This window comes from Schistocerca nitens, chromosome 5, assembly GCF_023898315.1.
Source record: "Schistocerca nitens isolate TAMUIC-IGC-003100 chromosome 5, iqSchNite1.1, whole genome shotgun sequence".
Classification (NCBI taxonomy): domain Eukaryota; kingdom Metazoa; phylum Arthropoda; class Insecta; order Orthoptera; family Acrididae; genus Schistocerca; species Schistocerca nitens.
In genome coordinates, this window is record NC_064618.1 from 83179430 (window position 1) to 83199490 (window position 20061).

The 20061-nt window shown below is 40.1% G+C and overlaps 1 protein-coding gene across 1 annotated transcript in view; it reads right to left on the minus strand.

Moving 5' to 3' along the window:
• Positions 1-20061, minus strand: part of LOC126260201 (1-phosphatidylinositol 4,5-bisphosphate phosphodiesterase gamma-1) — a 282094-nt gene that overhangs the window by 131392 nt on the left and 130641 nt on the right. Inside the window, exons 12-13 of the mRNA XM_049957484.1 lie at positions 10790-10971; positions 9129-9306 (exon numbers count right to left, since the gene is read on the minus strand). Coding sequence (XP_049813441.1) covers positions 9129-9306; positions 10790-10971 — 360 coding nt within the window. The remainder of the gene's footprint in view (positions 1-9128; positions 9307-10789; positions 10972-20061) is intronic.

Sequence of the window (20061 nt, forward strand, 5' to 3'; positions counted from 1 at the left end):
TTGCCACTGTTTCACTAAAGAGACAATACCTCTTTTTTTTAATTGTTAGAGGCAGTAACACGCACAAAAGCAAGCCATGCCGCGAGCGGCGACAGGTTGTAAACACTCACTATCAGAATGCGTCAAACAATGCACGACACAGCTCAATAATGCATTTTCAGCTTAAGAGTGATGTAAACACCTATAACAAAGAGAACAGCACTTATCAGATAAAAGCAAAATAAGCAATTGATTGAAACTAGACGAAGCATGTAAAAAAGGAAGGGTACCCATATAAATACAGACAAGAGCGCTTGACGCACAGAAATGGGTACCTGGTAAAGCTGAACTGCTAAGCTTATGACTCGAACCAAACTACTCATCCATTCAACCTAAATTGTGTCTCATGTTACAATGGACCAACTTTGTTTCGATTTGGAGGTGCGGTCTAAAACTTCCCTCTCCCCTTGAATTTCGAGTCTCAAATTTCAGGTGCGGCTTAGATTCAGGAATTTTTTTTCCCCTTGATCTCGAGTCTCATTTTTCAGGTGCGGCTTGGATTCGAGTAAATACAGTAATTAGAGATTTACAGAATTATAACAGCTCAGCCTCACCATGAGTCTATATGCAAAGATCTCTTCAACGTATCCAAACCAAACCAGGGACTGAAGGCTTATGAATACCACAGAAGCCCCCTCCAAGCTTCCCATGAAAAGGTTGGCATACGAAGGAGTAGTCCTGGTTCCCATGGCCATGCCTCTGATCTGTTTTTATGTCTGCCCCTCAAAGGAAAAGTAGTAGTTGGTATATATAATGTTGATTAGTGCTGATCAACTAAGGCACATAAATATCTTTTGGTGGGTGGTTTGAAGCCAGCAGCAGCCCTGGGACATCCACAGTGTGGGTTTCTGGACCTTACGAAGAAGGTAAAAGGTGTGGGTGCAAGGTTTGGGTGAGGTAAGACATTCTATGGATTGAGGTGTTGGTCCTTGTGAGGGGCCTGTGGTTTTAAGGAGGGACTGCAGGTCCGTTTGTATCATAGGGTTATGATCTTTATGACCGATGCTGTACATAGAGGTGTCAGACAGCTGGTGTGGACCTCGCATACATACTCCCGTCTAGAGTATTACTCTATTTTTCACCTTTAAGGCCTTGGGTTTTAAAATCTCATTTGGAGCAGTCCTCAACAATCAGTGTTTCCTTCTCATCCCAACTGTTAAGTTGTCCCTGACCCAGGGTTCCGGGTGACTTTTCCAAACTCTCTCAATTTCCTACTAAGTCTCACCAACCCTTTTCTTTCATCCTCTCTCCCCCCTTCAACTCTTCTGCCAGAAGAAGGATCCACTGGCTCCGAAAGCTTGCAAAGTTCAGTACCTTTACATGTGTGTTCTCCAGCCACTGCTTGGTGAGTTGATTTTTTATCAATCCAGTTACCTTACAGGAACATATAAGATTTTTGTTTTCAATATTAGACTATTACATGAAGGTTACTATGTGGAAACGTGTTCTATATTGACAAAAATAAAACAAAAATTTCCTTACAATGACTACTCTATCATTTTACAATACTACAGATATCATTCAAACTGGAAGTGTGAAGTATTTGCATTAGCATTGCTTCACAATGCTGTTCATTCGGCAACAAAAACCACTTTGTTACTAGTATAATCACATAAAAAGGTATCTTTACAAACTGCCGCCTTATGCCAAATGAAAATTTAAGTGTAGCAACAGTGGGGAGATCTCTTTTTAAATAAATAATCAGGAATTTTCTGCACAATCACCACCTTGAGTTTGCTGCAAGGGAGTAAAAATCAACATAGAACAGAAAATGGTACACTTACAAAACTATTTGGTGATTTTCACTGTATAATGACATTATCTATGTTAGCGGTCAGTACAGTTTTACAAAAAATTGTTATACATTAAGAAATGTGATTAATGTCATTTTAGATCTCCTCAAAGCCTACTGTAAAATTGCACATCATCATGGAATGTATGTAAACAACTTGCACATTGTTTATGTTCATGATGCAATGCTCTTGTAGTTGCCTTTAGCTTTGATGAGAGAGGAAATCAGCATAATGCACTCACAGATGCTCAGCAGTGTCCGTGTGTGATACAGCAGATCATTGGAGGTGTTGAAGTTTATCCAGATAGAGTCAGCCCATCAGCATTACCCCGTGCCACAGGTTATTTGTAAAATATGTCATGATTATGCAGAATAAATCTGTTCACATTCTACCAAATTATTTACCAATCACCTGTCCTCCCCGTTACATGTGTGTGTATATAAATTTTCCTCATGTTAAGCAGGTAAATTCCATGTCACTGTAAAAATGATCATTGGATGTAAAAAGTTACTAACTAACAAGTTATATAAATATGCCTGCATGCTGACCATTCGTAACAGAAAAGTATATATTTGATGTAATAATAGAAGACAACAACCTTTGGAGAGCCAGCTATGACAAAACTATTTCATCTGATATGAAAGAGATACGTGATGGCTAGTTAACCTCAAATTTCAAGAGGTGTGTAATAACCCAGATTCCAAAGAAGAGAGGTGGTGACATGTGAATACGGTCAAATTATCCATTTAATAAGGCATTCTTGTAAAATACTGACACAAATTATTTACAGAAGAATAAAAAATTGGTAGACGACAACCTTACGGAATAGCAATTTGGGTTCTGGAAATATGTAGGGACATTCAGGGCAATACTGAACCAGTGACTTATCTTAGAAGATATACAGAAGAAAGGCAAGCCTATGTTTATAGCATTTGTAGATTTAGAGAAAGCTTTTGAAAATACTAATTAGAATACACTTTTCGAAATTCTGAGGGTAGCAGGGGTAAAATACAGGAATCAAAAGATTATCTACAATCTCTCCTAAAACTATACAGCAGTTATAATAGTCTAAGGATATAAAGAGAAGCAACAGCTGAGAACAGAGTAAGGTGGGGTTGAAGACTATCCCCAATCTTACTCAATCTGTATACTGATCATGCAATAAAGGTAACCAAAGAAAAATTTGGAAAGGGAATTTGAATTCAGGGAGAAGAAATAATACCTGGGGTTTTCCAGTGACACAGTAATTTTATCGAGGATGGCCCAGGACTTTTAAGAGTAGTTGTACAGAATGGATAGTGTCTTGAAAAGCGGTTACAATATGAACATCAATGAAAACTCCAGGCCGAAACATCAACAATATAAGGAAAAGATAAATTGCTGCCTACTGTAGAGATGACATGTTAAGTTGCAGACAGGCAAAACTAAAGGCACTTACATGTGGGTTTCAGCCACAGCCTTCATCAGGAAAAGACAGAGAAACATACACCATTCATTCACACGAGCAAGCACAGCTCATGCACACATGCTTGCCATCTACAGCAGCTCGGACCAGTTCATGCTGCTGGAGATGGTGGCCCTGTGTATATAAGGTGTACTTGCCTGAGTGAATGACTCTTGTGTGTTTCTCTTTCTTTTTCTAATGAAGGCTATGGCCGAAAGATATGTGTAAGTGTCTTTTAGTTTTGCCTGTCTGCAACTTAATGTGTCATCTTCATGGTAAGTGAAAGTCTATCTCTTTGTTGTGCTGTTGAATCACAGTGAAAGTAAAACAAGAGTAATGGAATGTAGTTGAATCAAAACTGGGGATGCTGAGGTAGTTAGGTGAGGAAATTATATACTAAAAAAAAAAATGTTTTGCTATTTTGGTAGCAAAATTACAATGGCAGAAGTACAGAGGATGTATACAGACTGGGTATAGTGAGAAAAACATTTCTAAAAAAAAAGAGAAATTTGCTATGTTCAAATATAAGTTTAAGTGTAAGGAAGTCCTATTTTTCTTTTGTTTATGTCTGGAGTGCAGCCTTGGACAGAAGTGAAACACATACAATAAACAGTTCAGACAAGCAGAGAGCAGAAGCTTCTCGAATATGATGCTACAGGAGAACGATGAGGATTAAATGGGTAGACTTGATAGTTAATGAGGAGATACTGAATAGAATTTGGGGAGAAATGAAATTTACTCCACAGCTTAAATGAAAGAATGGACTAGGTAATAGGGCACATCTTGAGCCATCAAGGAATCACCTATTTGGTCATGAAGGGAAGTGTAAGGGATTAAAACTGAACAGAAGACCAAGAACTGACAACAGTAAGCAGGTTCAAATGGAGATGGATTACAGTAGTTACACAGAGATGATGATGCTTTCACAGGAGGGACTACTTTGGACAGCTGCATCAAAATCCATTTTCAGACTGAAGAACACAGCAACAACATTAACAGAAGCATGTAATGAATAAGCTAAAATTTTCTAAATAAAATTAATTCTATGGAAAAGGAGATGACCAAAAGCAAGCTTTTCAACTTTCTTCAGTATTAGCTTTGAAGTCTGTTATGCATTTTGCACCCATGAGTAAATAACTGAAGTCTGCCTAAGAGACTTATTTACTACTTCCCTATTAATACCGGAAATGAGATTATTTTTTCCTTCAGTTATTGTACTTACCGGCTTTACTGTTCCAACTGAAAAACTTCAAATTGGAAGTATGTTGTTATTTGTTGTTTATAGAATTTGGAGAGTGAATGGGTGACTCACACTGCCAGATGAATAAGCCTTCAAAACACACCTAGAGAGCTCTAACAAATGAAGCTGGAATTTCATCATGTTGGGAGACAACAAAATTTTTAAGAATTACCACCTGTGTCACAGGAGCCACTTATTCAGGAAGAAATGTCTACATAACTTCTTTTGAGGTTAATAACAGAATCAATAAAACCCATGAAACCCTGGTCTTCCCCACATGATCTCATTACAAGTTAGGGAGTATCCTGTCTAACAAATAAGATTTCTCATGTCTTCTAAACGTAAACAGTATGGAGTTAGTGTGTAGGGTATAGCAATAAGCTCTTGGTTCTGGAGTCACTGTTGGGCTTCCTTGATGTGCCCAATGACAACGAGTAAAACTGCATTTATATCAAGGACATCGTACAACAGGGTCCAAGAGAATGAGGTAACACACTAAACTTATATTTCAGAGGATGGAGCTTGCTCCGTCTGGCATCCTGATTTGCCAGGAAGGTTCCGTCATCAAGGTCACAGCAACCATCTGTCCTTTTAAAGTACAGTGAAGTGCCAAAGAAACTGATATAGGCACGCGTATTCAAATACAGAGATATGTAAACAGGCAGAATACAGCACTGTAGTCAGTAACACCTATATAAGACAACAAGCGTCTGATGCAATTGTTAGATCAGTTACTGCTGCTACAATGGCAGGTTATCAAGATTTAAGAGAGATTGAACATGATGTTATTGCCAGCATACGCGGGATGGGACAGCATCTCTGAGGTAGAGATGAAGTGTGGATTTTCCCATACAACCATTTCATGAGCGTACCATGAATATCAGGAATCCGGTAAAACACCAAATGTCTGACATCGCTGCGACCGGAAAAAGAGGAAGGAAAAGGGGTGAAGGAAAAGGAATGGTTAGGTTTAGGAAATTGGGAGAGTTCAGAAAAGTTGCCCAGAACCTTGGGTAAGGGGAGAGTTACCAGATGGGATGATGGGATGAGAAGCAAAGACCGACAGTTGGGGACTGCACAGAAACTTGTCTGGTGGAGTCCCAATAAACAGTCTTTTTTCTTCTCCTGTCCAGTAAGTCTCGCCTGACCTGGGATTCTGAAGGACTTTTCTGAATTCTCCCATTTTCCTGTAGCCCACCAATACTTTTCCTCGACCCCTCTTCCTTCCCCTCCAGCCCTTCTGCCAGAAGGAGCCACTGGTTCCAAGAGCTTGAAAAAATCAATAGTTTGATATGTGTGTTCTCTTGCCACCACTTGGTGAATAGACTTTTTTTATCTGTCCAATTACATTAGACTTCTTAGTGGGCTGGAACTGACTTCCGTCAATAAAAAAATAAAGATATCGATAATTGTACCTAAACATATATTTTGGTAAAACTAAAGATTACCACAGAATCAAAATTAATACAGTCATTCTGGCATGGCTTAAGGGATCCATTATGATTTCTAAGTGAAAAACAGTATTAGTGACAGTCAGTTCCAATATGTCAAGCCTAAACAGTGGTTTTAAAAACAGGATTTCAAAATACTAAATGTTCAAAGGTAACAATTCATTACATACATGAAACATCAACATGAAGATGAACAAGATTAAGAAAGTCCTCAGTCTTGTTTCTGCACTAATCTTCACTCCTTCCATCAAGGACTTAAGACCACCATATTAAGACTTGAAAATACGCTTGTCCCAACTGGAAATTGTAATGGCAAGTTTCTCAAGATCATTACAGTGGATATATGGGTGTAATACTGTTATACCTCTCATAGAGAGTGTGGTTTGCAAATTTTAAACCTATACAGTTTTGTGTTATGTCCATTATCTGTGTGGTGGGACACTGCTGCTCTGCATATTTGCACTTCACGCAAAAAATAAATTATGAAAATTGTGGTCAGGATCAAAATGATAAGGGTGACATGCACCACATACTACTGCATACAAAGCACAATATAGACTGTACAGTTAAGTGAGTTCAAGGGGAATTCTCTTCCTATAAACTTTATGCTTTACCGTGTCATTTTACTTACATAAGTTCAACATGATTGCTAAAATCTTGGCAGAGGACAATGCAAAAAAAATTTCGATTTATACAGCAAAATCTATAGATTAAGATTTATTGAAGCAGCAGTCTGACAGTTGTTTGTATCTTTGTACGGTATTTTAACACTTATGCTTAATTTTGGGCCAATTTTTACAACAAACACATATATTCTTGCACTGAAGCAAAGTACATTTACTCTGACACTTTACAGAATAGCTACTAAGATTTGTACAGATGGTAAAGTGATCAAAAAGAAGTTTTGCACCATGTGCTTATCTGCAAGTATCAGCAGGCTCAGACCCAAGGGGATTAGGAAATGAAAGAATATGCCCTGTTAAAAAATAAATAAATAAATAAATAAATACATAAATAAAAACAACAAGCAAAATAAAGACATCTGTTCAAAAATGCACATCTATGAACACCCAATATCATATTGTTCCACCTTGCTATTGTAACAAGCATGGATTCTCCTAGACATGCTGACCACAATATGATCAAAATGCTGCTGTTCAAGCTCCCCCCCTTCTCTTAGATGGCAGGTTGAGGGTGGGAGTAGGGTTCCTGATATGATGCATTGTAAGTGTCTGTTGATCTCAAGTGTGTTTAGTGTGTTTCATATAAGGAGAGTCAGCCAGCTTAGCTGAGTGGTAAGGTGTTTACCTACCATGCAGCAGGCCCAGGTTTGATTCCCAGCTGGGTTGGGGATTTTCTACACTCGTGGACTGGATGTTGTGTTGTTCTCATCATCCTTTCATCACCATAATTGACGTGCAAGTCACCCACTGTGGCATCCTGAAATAAAACCTACATCCAGCGGCCGAACTTTCACAGTTGGGGCCTCCTGGTCAACAATGCCACATGATCATTTCGTTTCAAACCAGGAGATCCCACAGTCCTTTCAATTCCTATGAGTCCTGCCCACTGGGGGGAAGGTGTTTGCAAGATGGACATGTTATGCCCAGGAATTAGCATCTTGTAAGATGAATCCACTACCAACAATGCTGAAGACTAAGGCTGGATCATTTGCTGGAGGGCCCTGTCTCAATACTGCACAGCCCTCAAATTACCCGACAGTAATAAGGGACACCCAATGTCTATAAATGATAGTGGCTCAAAATGTGATCTACACATCTCACCGCTGAATCCTTAGAACAACATGTACCAGGTGTAGAAGTATGAAACTGGAATTCTATTGATGGTGCTGGCCGTTAGTGTAGGGCCTGTGAGACCGCATCTGGAGCACCTTTTTCTTCCTGTAACAGCTGACGACGAATGTCAACACACAGTAACCTACGTTCCATACATCGGTACCTGTTTCAAACCCATAAACATGTCTGGTTTTGGGCTTACAAACTACAATTTGCGGACAGCATTGGTTTTCTGTTACAGTTTGAAGAGTCGCACCGAATGCTTGTTGGAGCTTTTGGCGAACATGCTCTTGGGAAAACATACTGTTTCGAGTGGTTCAAAAAATTCAAAAGTGGTTATTTTGACTAGAGAAACGACGAGCGCTGGAAACCACTGAAAAAGTTCGAAGACAGTGAATTGCAAGCTTTACTGGATGAAGATGATACTCAAACTCAACAGGAACTTGTGGCACAATTGAATGTGATGCAGAAAGCCACTTCTCTTCAATTGAAAGCTATGGGAAAGGTGCAGAAAGTAGGAAAATGGGTTCCGCATGAACTGAATGCAAGACAGCAAGCAAATTGAGAGATCACTTGTGAACTTCTGCTCGCCAGATACAAAAGAAAGTCGTTTCTCCTTTGAATAGTGACAGTCATGAAATATGGATATATTTTGAGAATCCTAAGCGCTGTAAATCACGGGTGAATCCAGGCAAACCATCGACATACACTGCAAGACCAAAATGTTTTGGAAAGAGGACAATGCACTGTGTTTGGAGGGATCAGAAGGGTGTCATCTATTATGAGCTGCTAAACCCTGGTGAAACCATTAACACTGATCATCACCAACAGCAAATGATCAATTTAAATCAAGCATTACATGAAAAATGACTGGAATATGGAAAAAGGAAACACAAAGTCATATTGCTCTGTGATAGCGTCCATCACACACATGACTACATTGAGAGGAAAATATGTACGCATAAAGGATAAAGGAGCAGAAAGTGAATAAAATTTGTTTTATTTAAAAAGTGTCAAGAGTATTCATATAAAAAATTTTTAGGCATTGCTTTTCAGGCACACCCTTGTAATAACCACGTGAAATTGTTTTCCACTGCACATGTCATACTGGCAAGATGAATATTGACTTCAAACCAAGCAATTACACATTGACAACTACATAGAAATAAAAATATTACACAGTTTCCTAGTGCAGTAGAAATTTCACGGCTATTTTTCACGTCTCACAAAACATAATCAGTAAAAGTGAGACGCCACAATTATTCACGAATTTCAACTACTACTTATACAGCTGTCAGACAGAGAATTATTACACCATTATTTTAACAAACAACTTCAACAAGCGAACATATACATTACACTTACATGAGCCATTCTGCTGATAGATTCCTCTGTGACTGGATATCGGAGCTTTGTTCTGTGGTAGAGGGGATGTCTCTCATAATAGCTCACAAGCTCAACTAGGCTTTCAAACTGAAATGTTCCAATTGTGTACAGCCGTCCTTCCAGTTTTATTCTACAGTGTTTTATCTTTTTCTCAGCCCTGCAACAATAACATCTTACAGGGAAATTGAAACCTTGATACAGAATAAACAGGTTGTTTAAAATAGAATTTCCCCACTAATTGGCTCAACAGTTTGATTGTAGTTCTGGATATTAAATACATGGGAAGATACACTGAAGATCCAAAGAAATTGGTACATCTGCCTAACATCGTGTAGGGCCCCCGCAAGCATGCAGAAGTGCCGCAACACGGTGTTGCACACACTCATCTAATGTCTGTAGCAGTGCTGGAGGAACTGATACCATGAATCCTGCAGGGCTGTCCATAAATCCGTAAGAGTACGAGGGGATGGTGATCTCTTCTGAACAGCACATTGCAAGACATCCCAGATATGCTCAATAATGTTCATGTCTAGGGAATCTGGTGGCCAGCAGAAGTGTTTAACAGTTCTGGATGTGTGGGGTGTTGCACTGTCCTACTGGAATAGCCCAAGTCCGTAGGAATGCATAATAGACATCAATGAATGCAGGTGATCAGACAGGATGCTTATATATGTTTCATCTGTCAGAGTCATATCTAGACGTATCAGGGGCCCCATATCACTCCAACTGCAAAAGCGCCACATCATTACATTGACTCCACCAGCTTGAACAGTCTCCTGCTGACCTGCAGGGTCCATGGATTCATGAGGTTGTCTCCATACCCGTACACATCCATCTGCTTGATACAATTTGAAATGAGACTCGTCCAACTAGACAACCTGTTTCCAGTTATCAACAGTCCAATGTCAGTGTTGAAGGGCTCAGGTGAGGCATACAGCTTTGTGTCATGCAGTCATCAAGGGCACATGAGCAGGCCTTCAGCTCCGAAAGCCCATATTGACGATGAATGGTTCATATTCTAACACTTTCTGATGGCCCACCATTGAAATATACAGCAATTTGTGTAAGGGTTGCACTTCTGTCATGTTGAACAATTCTCTTCAGTTGTCATTGGTCCCATTCTTGCATTGCCACTGCGATATCACAGATTTGATCTTTTACTGGATTCTTGATATTGGTGGTACACTCGTGAAATGGTCATATGGGAAAATTCCCACTTTGTTGCTATCTCTGAGATGCTGTGTCCCATTGCTCGTGCACTGACTATAACACCATGTTTAAACTCACTTAAATCTTGATAACCTGCCATTGTAGCAGCAGTACCTGATCCAACAACTGTGCCACGCGCTTGTTGTCTTACGTACACGTTGCCGACCGCAGCACCCTACTCTGCCTGTTTATATATTTCTATTTTTGAATACCCTTGCCTATACCAGTTTCTTTGGTGCTTCAGTGTGTTTCAATAGCCAAATAATCATACTTTTCAAGATTTTACCATTTGAAGGGCACAAAAACTAATCCAACATGATCTTATTTGAGTTATTGAATAATCTATGATCAATATCATGTACTTCTCAGATTTTTCTGGTATACTGTGTTTTCGAATAGGGGTGCATTGTAATTAAGTCCAATGTCCTTACCTGAATGATATAGCATATGCATCAGTATCAGATTCACTTGGTCTCACGAGAAATGCTCCATCAGCAGGAACCCTTTTCAGTAGTTCTTCCGCTTTTAGTTTTGTTGCCTGAGGATAATACCATTCCTTTCCTTCATGTTTATTTGGTTGAGGAACAGGTTTCTGCAGCTTGATGAGAAACTCCTACAATATAAGATTTTAGAATAAATATCTTCATAACATTGACCTTCTGGAAATTCATAAATTTCTCAAAACAATTGCACATATACACACATTAAGTGACCATGACCAAGCTACAGCAAGTTTGGTTGTCTGTACAAGTCATTCAGTACTGTTAGGATGTCTACTAATAGTAATTACATGAATTAAGCCTAATATGGCCTCCCATTCTAGGATAAAGAGAACAAGATTAGACAGAATAATTAAAATAGTTTACTATCATAAAAGTAATTAATTGTTGTTTGAGAATAATACTGTTCATCAGGAATTTTAATTGAAATTGAGTCTCAGTTGATCTGCTGGAGTTTTAAGGCATTCTGTTGAAAATGGATGCATATAACTGCACGCGTAAGATAGTGTAAATATGTAAAGATTATGATTTCTATCATATTTTAAATAGTGGGTAGTCACTGAGCAATTATATTTATGGGAAAGAAGTGTATCATTGTTCGATAGTAGGCCTTTTGAGAGGAATTAATGGGCTATGTCAGAAATACTCATCTTTAGTAGCTGAAAGCTAGAGAGCCAGAAATGTTTATAATAAACATGACAGCATGTTTACTAGTTGAAAATTAAGGAAACTACACAATGATTCTTCTACAACTGTCACAAATGTGCAGTAAATCAACTCGTTCTGTTGGTCAACCTCTCACTATGGCCCCTCCTTACCAGCTTTGGGAGCACATCTACGTACATTTTGTCAAGCCATTCACGAATTCCATGTGGTTCATGTGGTAGATGCATACTTCAATTTCTGCATATGCATACTTCAATTTCTGCATATCACTGGAACGCAGCATGTCATTTCTTAAGTGACAACCCAAGCCCTAACCAAACTGTCATAAAGACGAAAATCCAGAGTAGGAGTATTCGACGAACAATGAAATCACAGACTTTTCACTAATGACACTAATAATGTGAACATATCTCATTCAAATTAAAATGAATATGAGCAATCCTGAATGGATGATGATGATGATGATGATGATGATGACAATTTTGATTATGATTACTGGGGTATCTGAAGAACTAAATAGCATGGCTCCTAGTCTCTCTATCAACATAATTATTGAGCCAATAGAACAGTTTTGTTAGTGATGTAGACATTGTCTGGCCAAGAACTGTGACACTGTACAAAAATGATCTACGAAGAAATATATCAATAAAAGAATCTGTAGAACACTTACAGGTGAAGGTAGGTAGGTAGGTAGGTAGGTAGGTGTGTAGGTGTGTAGGTGTGTGTGTGTGTGTGTGTGTGTGTGTGTGTGTGTGTGTGTGTGTGTGTGTGTGTGTGTGTGTGTGTGTGTAAGGGGGGAGGGGGGGGGGGATTGTGAGGGTAAAAACTGCCCTAGAACAAAAAGCTGGGGCAGAAGATGTACACTGTGACTCCATTCTTCCCACCTCTGCACCGACAGGAGAGGATTCCTTAAAAAATAGGTCATTCAGTAGATTATGAATGATGTTTAAAAATAACACACACAGGAATGAAGTACAGCTCGGTCAGGTTTGAAGTTTGTGTCTCAGCAGAGATGAGGCTGTGTGAGAATTCCCCTTAGGGTAAAATAAGTGGCAGTTGGTGTCCCCTCCCCAGCTACATCCCGTAAGTCAATCACTAAAATGAATACTTTAGATCAACTGGTAATAATCACTTTCCCATAGGAAGGTTACAATCTGGGCTGCACCATCGACTAGGATCCGCAGCAGTGTTTTGTCAATATGTAATCTACAATGTAAGTCGAGTGAGTCTGGATTTGCTTGAAGGATGTGGCAGACTGTTAAGAGTCACATTGCAGACGCGCTGAGGATGGTACTCTTGTCATAATATGTATCTGTGTAATGAAACATATCAATGAAAATAATCATTGTTTGAAAATATAATATGGATAGATAAAAAAATCTACTCACTAAGTGGCTGCAGGAGAGAACACATAAAAGATGTGGAAACATGCAAACTATCGGAGCAAATGGCTCCTCCTTTTGGCAGAAGGGTTGAAGAGAAAGATAGATGATGAACAAAAATACTAGTGAGATTTAGGAAATATAAGCATTTGTGGGAAAGAAACCGAAAGCCCCAGGTCTGGGAGACTTACTGGACAGGATGAGGAGGAAAGACAGATTTCTGGTACCTGCACTGGATGATATTTGAAAAATGGACTTCTCTGCTTTTCAAATCTCATCTAGTGCAGGTACCAGAAATCAGTCTTTCCTTCTTGTCCTGTCCAATAAGTCTTCCCTGTCCCGGGGTCCTGGTCAATTTTAATGTAACTCTTCACATTTCCCAAACCTCACCAGCCATTTTCCTTCTTCCGTCTTCTGTTACCTGCAAAACTTCTGCTACTAGAACAAGGCGCCACTGGTTCTGAAAGTTTGCACATTTCCACATCTTTTATTACATGTTTTCTCCTGCCATTGCTCACATGTAAAGTAAGTACGACAAACATACATGCTCCATACAATTACAACCCTGAGGTATTCCATGGACATTCCTGTATTGTCGAGGTCATATGAAAGTTCTTGGCTATTGGAGACTAATGAATGAGTTGGTGAGTAATCTGTAATCACCTTCAGATTACTGAGGGAGTCATTGAATAGCAGAAAATTTCTGCCAGGTTGCGGTCATACATGTGAAAGAGCTCTGTATCTTGCTGTACTAGTATTAGTATTAGTTATGTCATGTTCCGTAGATCATTTTACTGATTATTTTATTGATTTGATATGGAGCAGGTCAGATTACAAGATTACACACACACACACACACACACACACACACACACACACACACACACACACACACACGCGCGCGCGCGCGAGCGCGATCGCGATCGCGAGCGCGAGCGCGCGTGCGCGAATAGCGCTAATATTAATATTACTGAAATTTTTAGTTCTACACATGCAACTCATTTAGAGGTTTATTTATTTATTTATTTTACCCATTTCTGAAACAGAAACTTGTCCATGGAGTAAGAGTAGTTTTCCATGAGAAATGACTTTAAGTTAGGTTTAAAACTTGATCTGCTACTTGCCAGACACTTTATGTTGTTGGGCAAATGATCAAAGATTTTTGTTGCTGAATAATGTACTCCTTTTTGAGCAACTGACAGCTTCAATAATGGATAGGAAAGATCATTTTTTCCCTCTAGTTTTGTACGTATGAAAATCACTGCTCTTCACAAATTGAGATGGAGTATTTGTAACGAATTTTATTAGCAAATATATGTACTCTGATGGTGCAGTTAAAATATCTAACTCCTTGAAAAGGGACCTACATAATGTCCTTGGGTGAACACAACTAATTATTCTCACTGATCTCTTTTGTGCAATCAATACTTTATGTCTAAGTGGTGAGTTACCCGAAAAAACTATTCCATAAGACATTGTTGAGAGGAAATATGCAAAGAATGTTAGGAGGCTGATCTGTTTATTACCAAGACTAGTGATTAAACTAAGAGTGAAAGAAGCTGAACTTAGTTATTTGAGAAGCTCAGTAATATGCTTCTTCCAGTTCAAGTTGTCATCAATGTGAACACCCAAAAATTTGGAGAAATCTACCCTGTTAACTGAGCCCTGTTCATATGCTACATCAATTGTCGGTATGACTATTCGCTGTACATAACTGGATATAGTGAGTTTTTTCAAAATTAAGGGGGAGTCCATTTTCTGAGAACCACTTAATAATTCTTTGAAAGACATCGTTAACAATACCTTCTGCTGATTTTTCTGGAATGGAATTTATTATAACACTCGTGTCATCTGCAAAAAGTACTAGTTCCACTTGCTGAATGTTAAGTGGGAGGTCATTCACATGAATAAGGAACAGCAGAGGACATAAAATTGAACCCTGTGGGACTCCCTTTGTGATAACTCCCCATTCACTAGAATTTACCACCCTCCCAACATTATATGTGCTATTCAGCACAACTTTTTGCTTTCTTTTCATTAAGTATGATTCGAACCAGCTGTGTATATAGCCTTCAATTCCATAAAACCTGAGTTTTTCTAAGAGTGTGACATGATCCACACAGTCAAATGCCTTGGAGAGATTACAAAAAAAATACCAACTGGTGATAATTTGTTTTTTTGGGGCTTGTACTATTTAATGGGTAAATGTGTAGATAGCATTCTCAGTCTAGTAACCCATCCGGAATCCGAACTGTGACATACTGAGTAAATTATTTTCACTCAAATGTGAGACTACTCTAGAATACATAAATTTTTCGAATATTTTAGAAAATGACGTCAGCAATGAGATTGGTCCATAATTATTTAAGTCACTCTTGCCCCTTTTCTTATGAAGAGGTCCGACAATTGCGTATTTCAATCTGTCTGGAAAAATTCCCTGTGCCAGCGAAGCATTACATATATCGCTCAGGACTCCACTTATTAAATTGGAACAACACTTCAAAATTCTATTAGAGACTCCATCAACACCACATGAGCTCTTGTTTTTCAGTATATTTATAATTCCCTTAATTTCAGTGGGGGATATTGGTGCTATTTCTAAAGGCCTAAAGTCCTGGGGAATGACATTTTTAACAAATTTCTTTGATTCTTCAATTGAACCCTTTAACCCTATTTTTGCTGCTACATTCAGAAAGTGATTGTTAAAAATACTTGCAACTTGTGAATTATCACTCACTACATCATCATTTAGCTTTATTGCTATGGTATGCTGTGCACTGTCAGGCTGCCCCATCTCCCGTTTGACAATATTCCATATAGTTTTAATCTTATTATCCACATTATTAATTTCTGTCAGAACACATAAGCTTCTCGACTTTTTAATGACTTTCCTTAAAATATTACAGGATGTTTTGTAGTAAGCAAGTAACGTCAGATCCTGACTTATTCTGACCTGTCCATATACACTCCTGGAAATTGAAATAAGAACACCGTGAATTCATTGTCCCAGGAAGGGGAAACTTTATTGACACATTCCTGGGGTCAGATACATCACATGATCACACTGACAGAACCACAGGCACATAGACACAGGCAACAGAGCATGCACAATGTCGGCACTAGTACAGTGTATATCCACCCTTCGCAGCAATGCAGGCTGCTATTCTCCCATGGAGACGATCGTAGAGATGCTGGATGTAGTCCTGTGGAACGGCTTGCCATGCCATTTCCACCTGGCGCCTCAGTTGGACCAGCGTTCGTGCTGGACGTGCAGACCGCGTGAGACGACGCTTCATCAGTCCCAAACATGCTCAATGGGGGACAGATCCGGAGATCTTGCTGGCCAGGGTAGTTGACTTACACCTTCTAGAGCACGTTGGGTGGCACGGGATACATGCGGACGTGCATTGTCCTGTTGGAACAGCAAGTTCCCTTGCCGGTCTAGGAATGGTAGAACGATGGGTTCGATGACGGTTTGGATGTACCGTGCACTATTCAGTGTCCCCTCGACGATCACCAGTGGTGTACGGCCAGTGTAGGAGATCGCTCCCCACACCATGATGCCGGGTGTTGGCCCTGTGTGCCTCGGTCGTATGCAGTTCTGATTGTGGCGCTCACCTGCACGGCGCCAAACACGTATACGACCATCATTGGCACCAAGGCAGAAGCGACTCTCATCGCTGAAGACGACACGTCTCCATTCGTCCCTCCATTCACGCCTGTCGCGACACCACTGGAGGCGGGCTGCACGATGTTGGGGCGTGAGCGGAAGACGGCCTAACGGTGTGCGGGACCGTAGCCCAGCTTCATGGAGACGGTTGCGAGTGGTCCTCGCCGATACCCCAGGAGCAACAGTGTCCCTAATTTGCTGGGAAGTGGCGGTGCGGTCCCCTACGGCACTGCATAGGATCCTACGGTCTTGGCGTGCATCCGTGCGTCGCTGCGGTCCGGTCCCAGGTCGACGGGCACGTGCACCTTCCGCCGACCACTGGCGACAACATCGATGTACTGTGGAGACTTCACGCCCCACGTGTTGAGCAATTCGGCGGTACGTCCACCCGGCCTCCCGCATGCCCACTATACGCCCTCGCTCAAAGTCCGTCAACTGCACATACGGTTCACGTCCACGCTGTCGCGGCATGCTACCAGTGTTAGAGACTGCGATGGAGCTCCGTATGCCACGGCAAACTGGCTGACACTGACAGCGGCGGTGCACAAATGCTGCGCAGCTAGCGCCATTTGACGGCCAACACCGCGGTTCCTGGTGTGTCCGCTGTGCCGTGCATGTGATCATTGCTTGTACAGCCCTCTCGCAGTGTCCGGAGCAAGTATGGTGGGTCTGACACACCGGTGTCAATGTGTTCTTTTTTCCATTTCCAGGAGTGTATTTCCCTCTTCCTCTTACACAATATCTTAATTCCCTTAGTAATCCATGGCTTACTTGACTTTGTAATGGCTTTTTTGGATAACATTTCAGGAAAGCAACTCTCAAATATTGCGACAAATTTACAGTGGAATAAATTGAATTTGGCATCGGCATTATTTTCTGTGTATACTTCAGCCCATTCTACCTCTTCTAGGCTGCACTTAAAGCTCTGTATTCTGTTCGCATTAATAAGCCTCCCTGCCTTGTATGAACCTGCTTGAATCCAGTAAGGTGCTATATGTGTTATTTCCATTAACTGTGTATCATTATCAGACAGCCCATTAACAACTGGGTACACATTAATTGTTTCTGCCTGAGCACTGTCCATGAAAATGTTATAAGTGACCTACTATCCTGCTGCACACAAGTTGGAACATTTACAGCAGATACTAGATTGTAACAACCAAACAAAGATTATAGCTCATTTTTCCTATTTGTATCTTTTAAGAAATCTACATTAAAATCACCACAAACCACTAACTGCTAACTGCTTCATTTTGTCTGACAAGTAGCTCAATAATGCCTCAAGATTTTTCATGAATAGCTGAAAGTTACCTTGAGCGGATCTGTAGATTGTTACAATTACTATAGAAGTAAATTGCAGTAGCAACTCACAAGCACATGCTTCAAGGATCTGATCTACACAAAAACAATTTGTTTCAATATTTTTCACTTTGTGTCCAGTTTTTATATAAGTAGCAACTCTTCCTTTTTCCATGTTCACTCTACATGAATAAGATGCTAATCTGCAATTCCTTAAATTTATCTTCTTCATCTCTGCGGTTACATGGTGTTCAGAGAGAAACAAAACGTCTAAACCTGCAGAATTTTTTTCTAGGCACACAAGAAGCTCATCTATTTTATTTTTCAGTACTCTAATGTTCTGATGAAACACACAAATTTTACTTCTTTGGCTACTGATACAGATATCATGGCACTGTTATATTTTAATCCCTTTCAATATTCTCTGTCTGTAGCCTGTCTCTAACCTAAAAAAATGTGTCCCTCTGACTCCAGTAATCACAGGTATTTTGTCTTGTGTGCATGTGGCCCCCCTTACATTTTCTGCCAGAAGATCAACTAATCCATCCTTCCCCCTCCTATTCAGGTGCAGGTCACTAGTGTAACCCCACCTCCCAATTGCATCAACAGGTACAGCACAGATATGAGATTTAGTTTCTGCCAACAGTAGCCCCCCCGCCCCCAGCTCTCTGTTAACATGGTTGACAGCCGTATAAACCCAGGGCTGGTCATGGCACTGCAAAACATCAACAAACCCCATACAAGTGTGAGCTGTTGCTGCACCTATTACATACAGGTCACACCTAGTACTATAGTCCGAACTGCTAGCCAGGCTGTTTCCTGCTCCTCCTACTATAAGAATATGGTCCTCACCATCAAAATCTTTGCACAAGGCCCCTAGGTTTTCTGTAACCTGGCTAAGCTTAGCACTAGGTTTCACAATGCTTGTGACCTGGAACTAGATTCCTAGCCTATCCTGTAGCAACTGGCCTACACCTCTCCCATGACTGCTAGCTAACAGCAGGACTCTTTTCTTTCTGCTTGACTTTACTCCTGGCCTAGCATTACAATTGTTACTTCGAGTCTGCTGCTCCCTACTTTGCTCAAAAACTGTTTGAGGGTCTTCTACTTCAGGTAACAAATCAAACTGACTGCTCACTGGAATCTGAATGATTTCTGAGGTTTTCTCCTTCTGACTATGACTTGTTACCTGTTCCCAGCTCCCATTCTCTCTTCCCCCTTCAACCTGTCTAATTCAAAGTACACGATTTCTAGTTCAGCCTGAAGGGCACAAATCTTTTTTCCCTGTTCCACGATTTCCACTGTGTATTTTCACATACAGTGGAAAGAGAATGTTGTTTGTAAATACATACTGTCGATCATAGTTTACTTTCTCATCATCTTTGGAGCCATCAGTATATATTGGGTTTAAGGTTGTGTAATTATGGAAGAACAAATAGTAACTATGACAATGAATATTAGGGTCTTTGATGCCACACTAGTGGTGTATACATACTACAGGTCAAGCAATACACCACAGGAGGGGCTGGGAGGAAGGGGGAGAGGGGGCTGCTGTTCCCAGTTTTTGAATTATTCATATGGAGACAAATGTTGAAGTTCTGAGAAAGAACTCTATAACAAACAATGATGTTCTGGCTTACAGGAAATCTTAAACAGGCAGTTAATTAAGAGCGGTTGGTCGCATATTTTTAAAAGGTGGACAACCTGCTGCTACAATAATACTATCAACAGGAACTGTAGGAAAATCTCCAGTCACAAGACGGACTCCACTGTGGTGCATAGGATCTAGTAGTCCTAAAAAAGGAGTTGCTGACACATAATCGATACATCCATGGTTCAGTTGACGAAGTGCGAAGACCTCTGTGACAGTGGGCTCCAGGCAGTAAAGGTGTCTTATTGGTCTGTAGTTGTCTATAGTGTGGGGGTTTTACTGAATTTCAGTATAGGTACAATGATACTTTCTGTCCACTGAGTGGGAAAAACTGCTTGTTAAAGATCATCAGGATACTTTGTTTGCTATTGTCATTAATGTGGATAAGCATTTGGTTTGGTTCCATATTCGAGTCAGTGAAAGTACGAGGTGTGTTTTTTAAGTAAGTACCGTTTTGAAATTTAAAAAAAAGACGTGCTAAGATAACTCAATAATTTTATTTTTACATGAAAGCCCATGCCTTAATCTACTCACT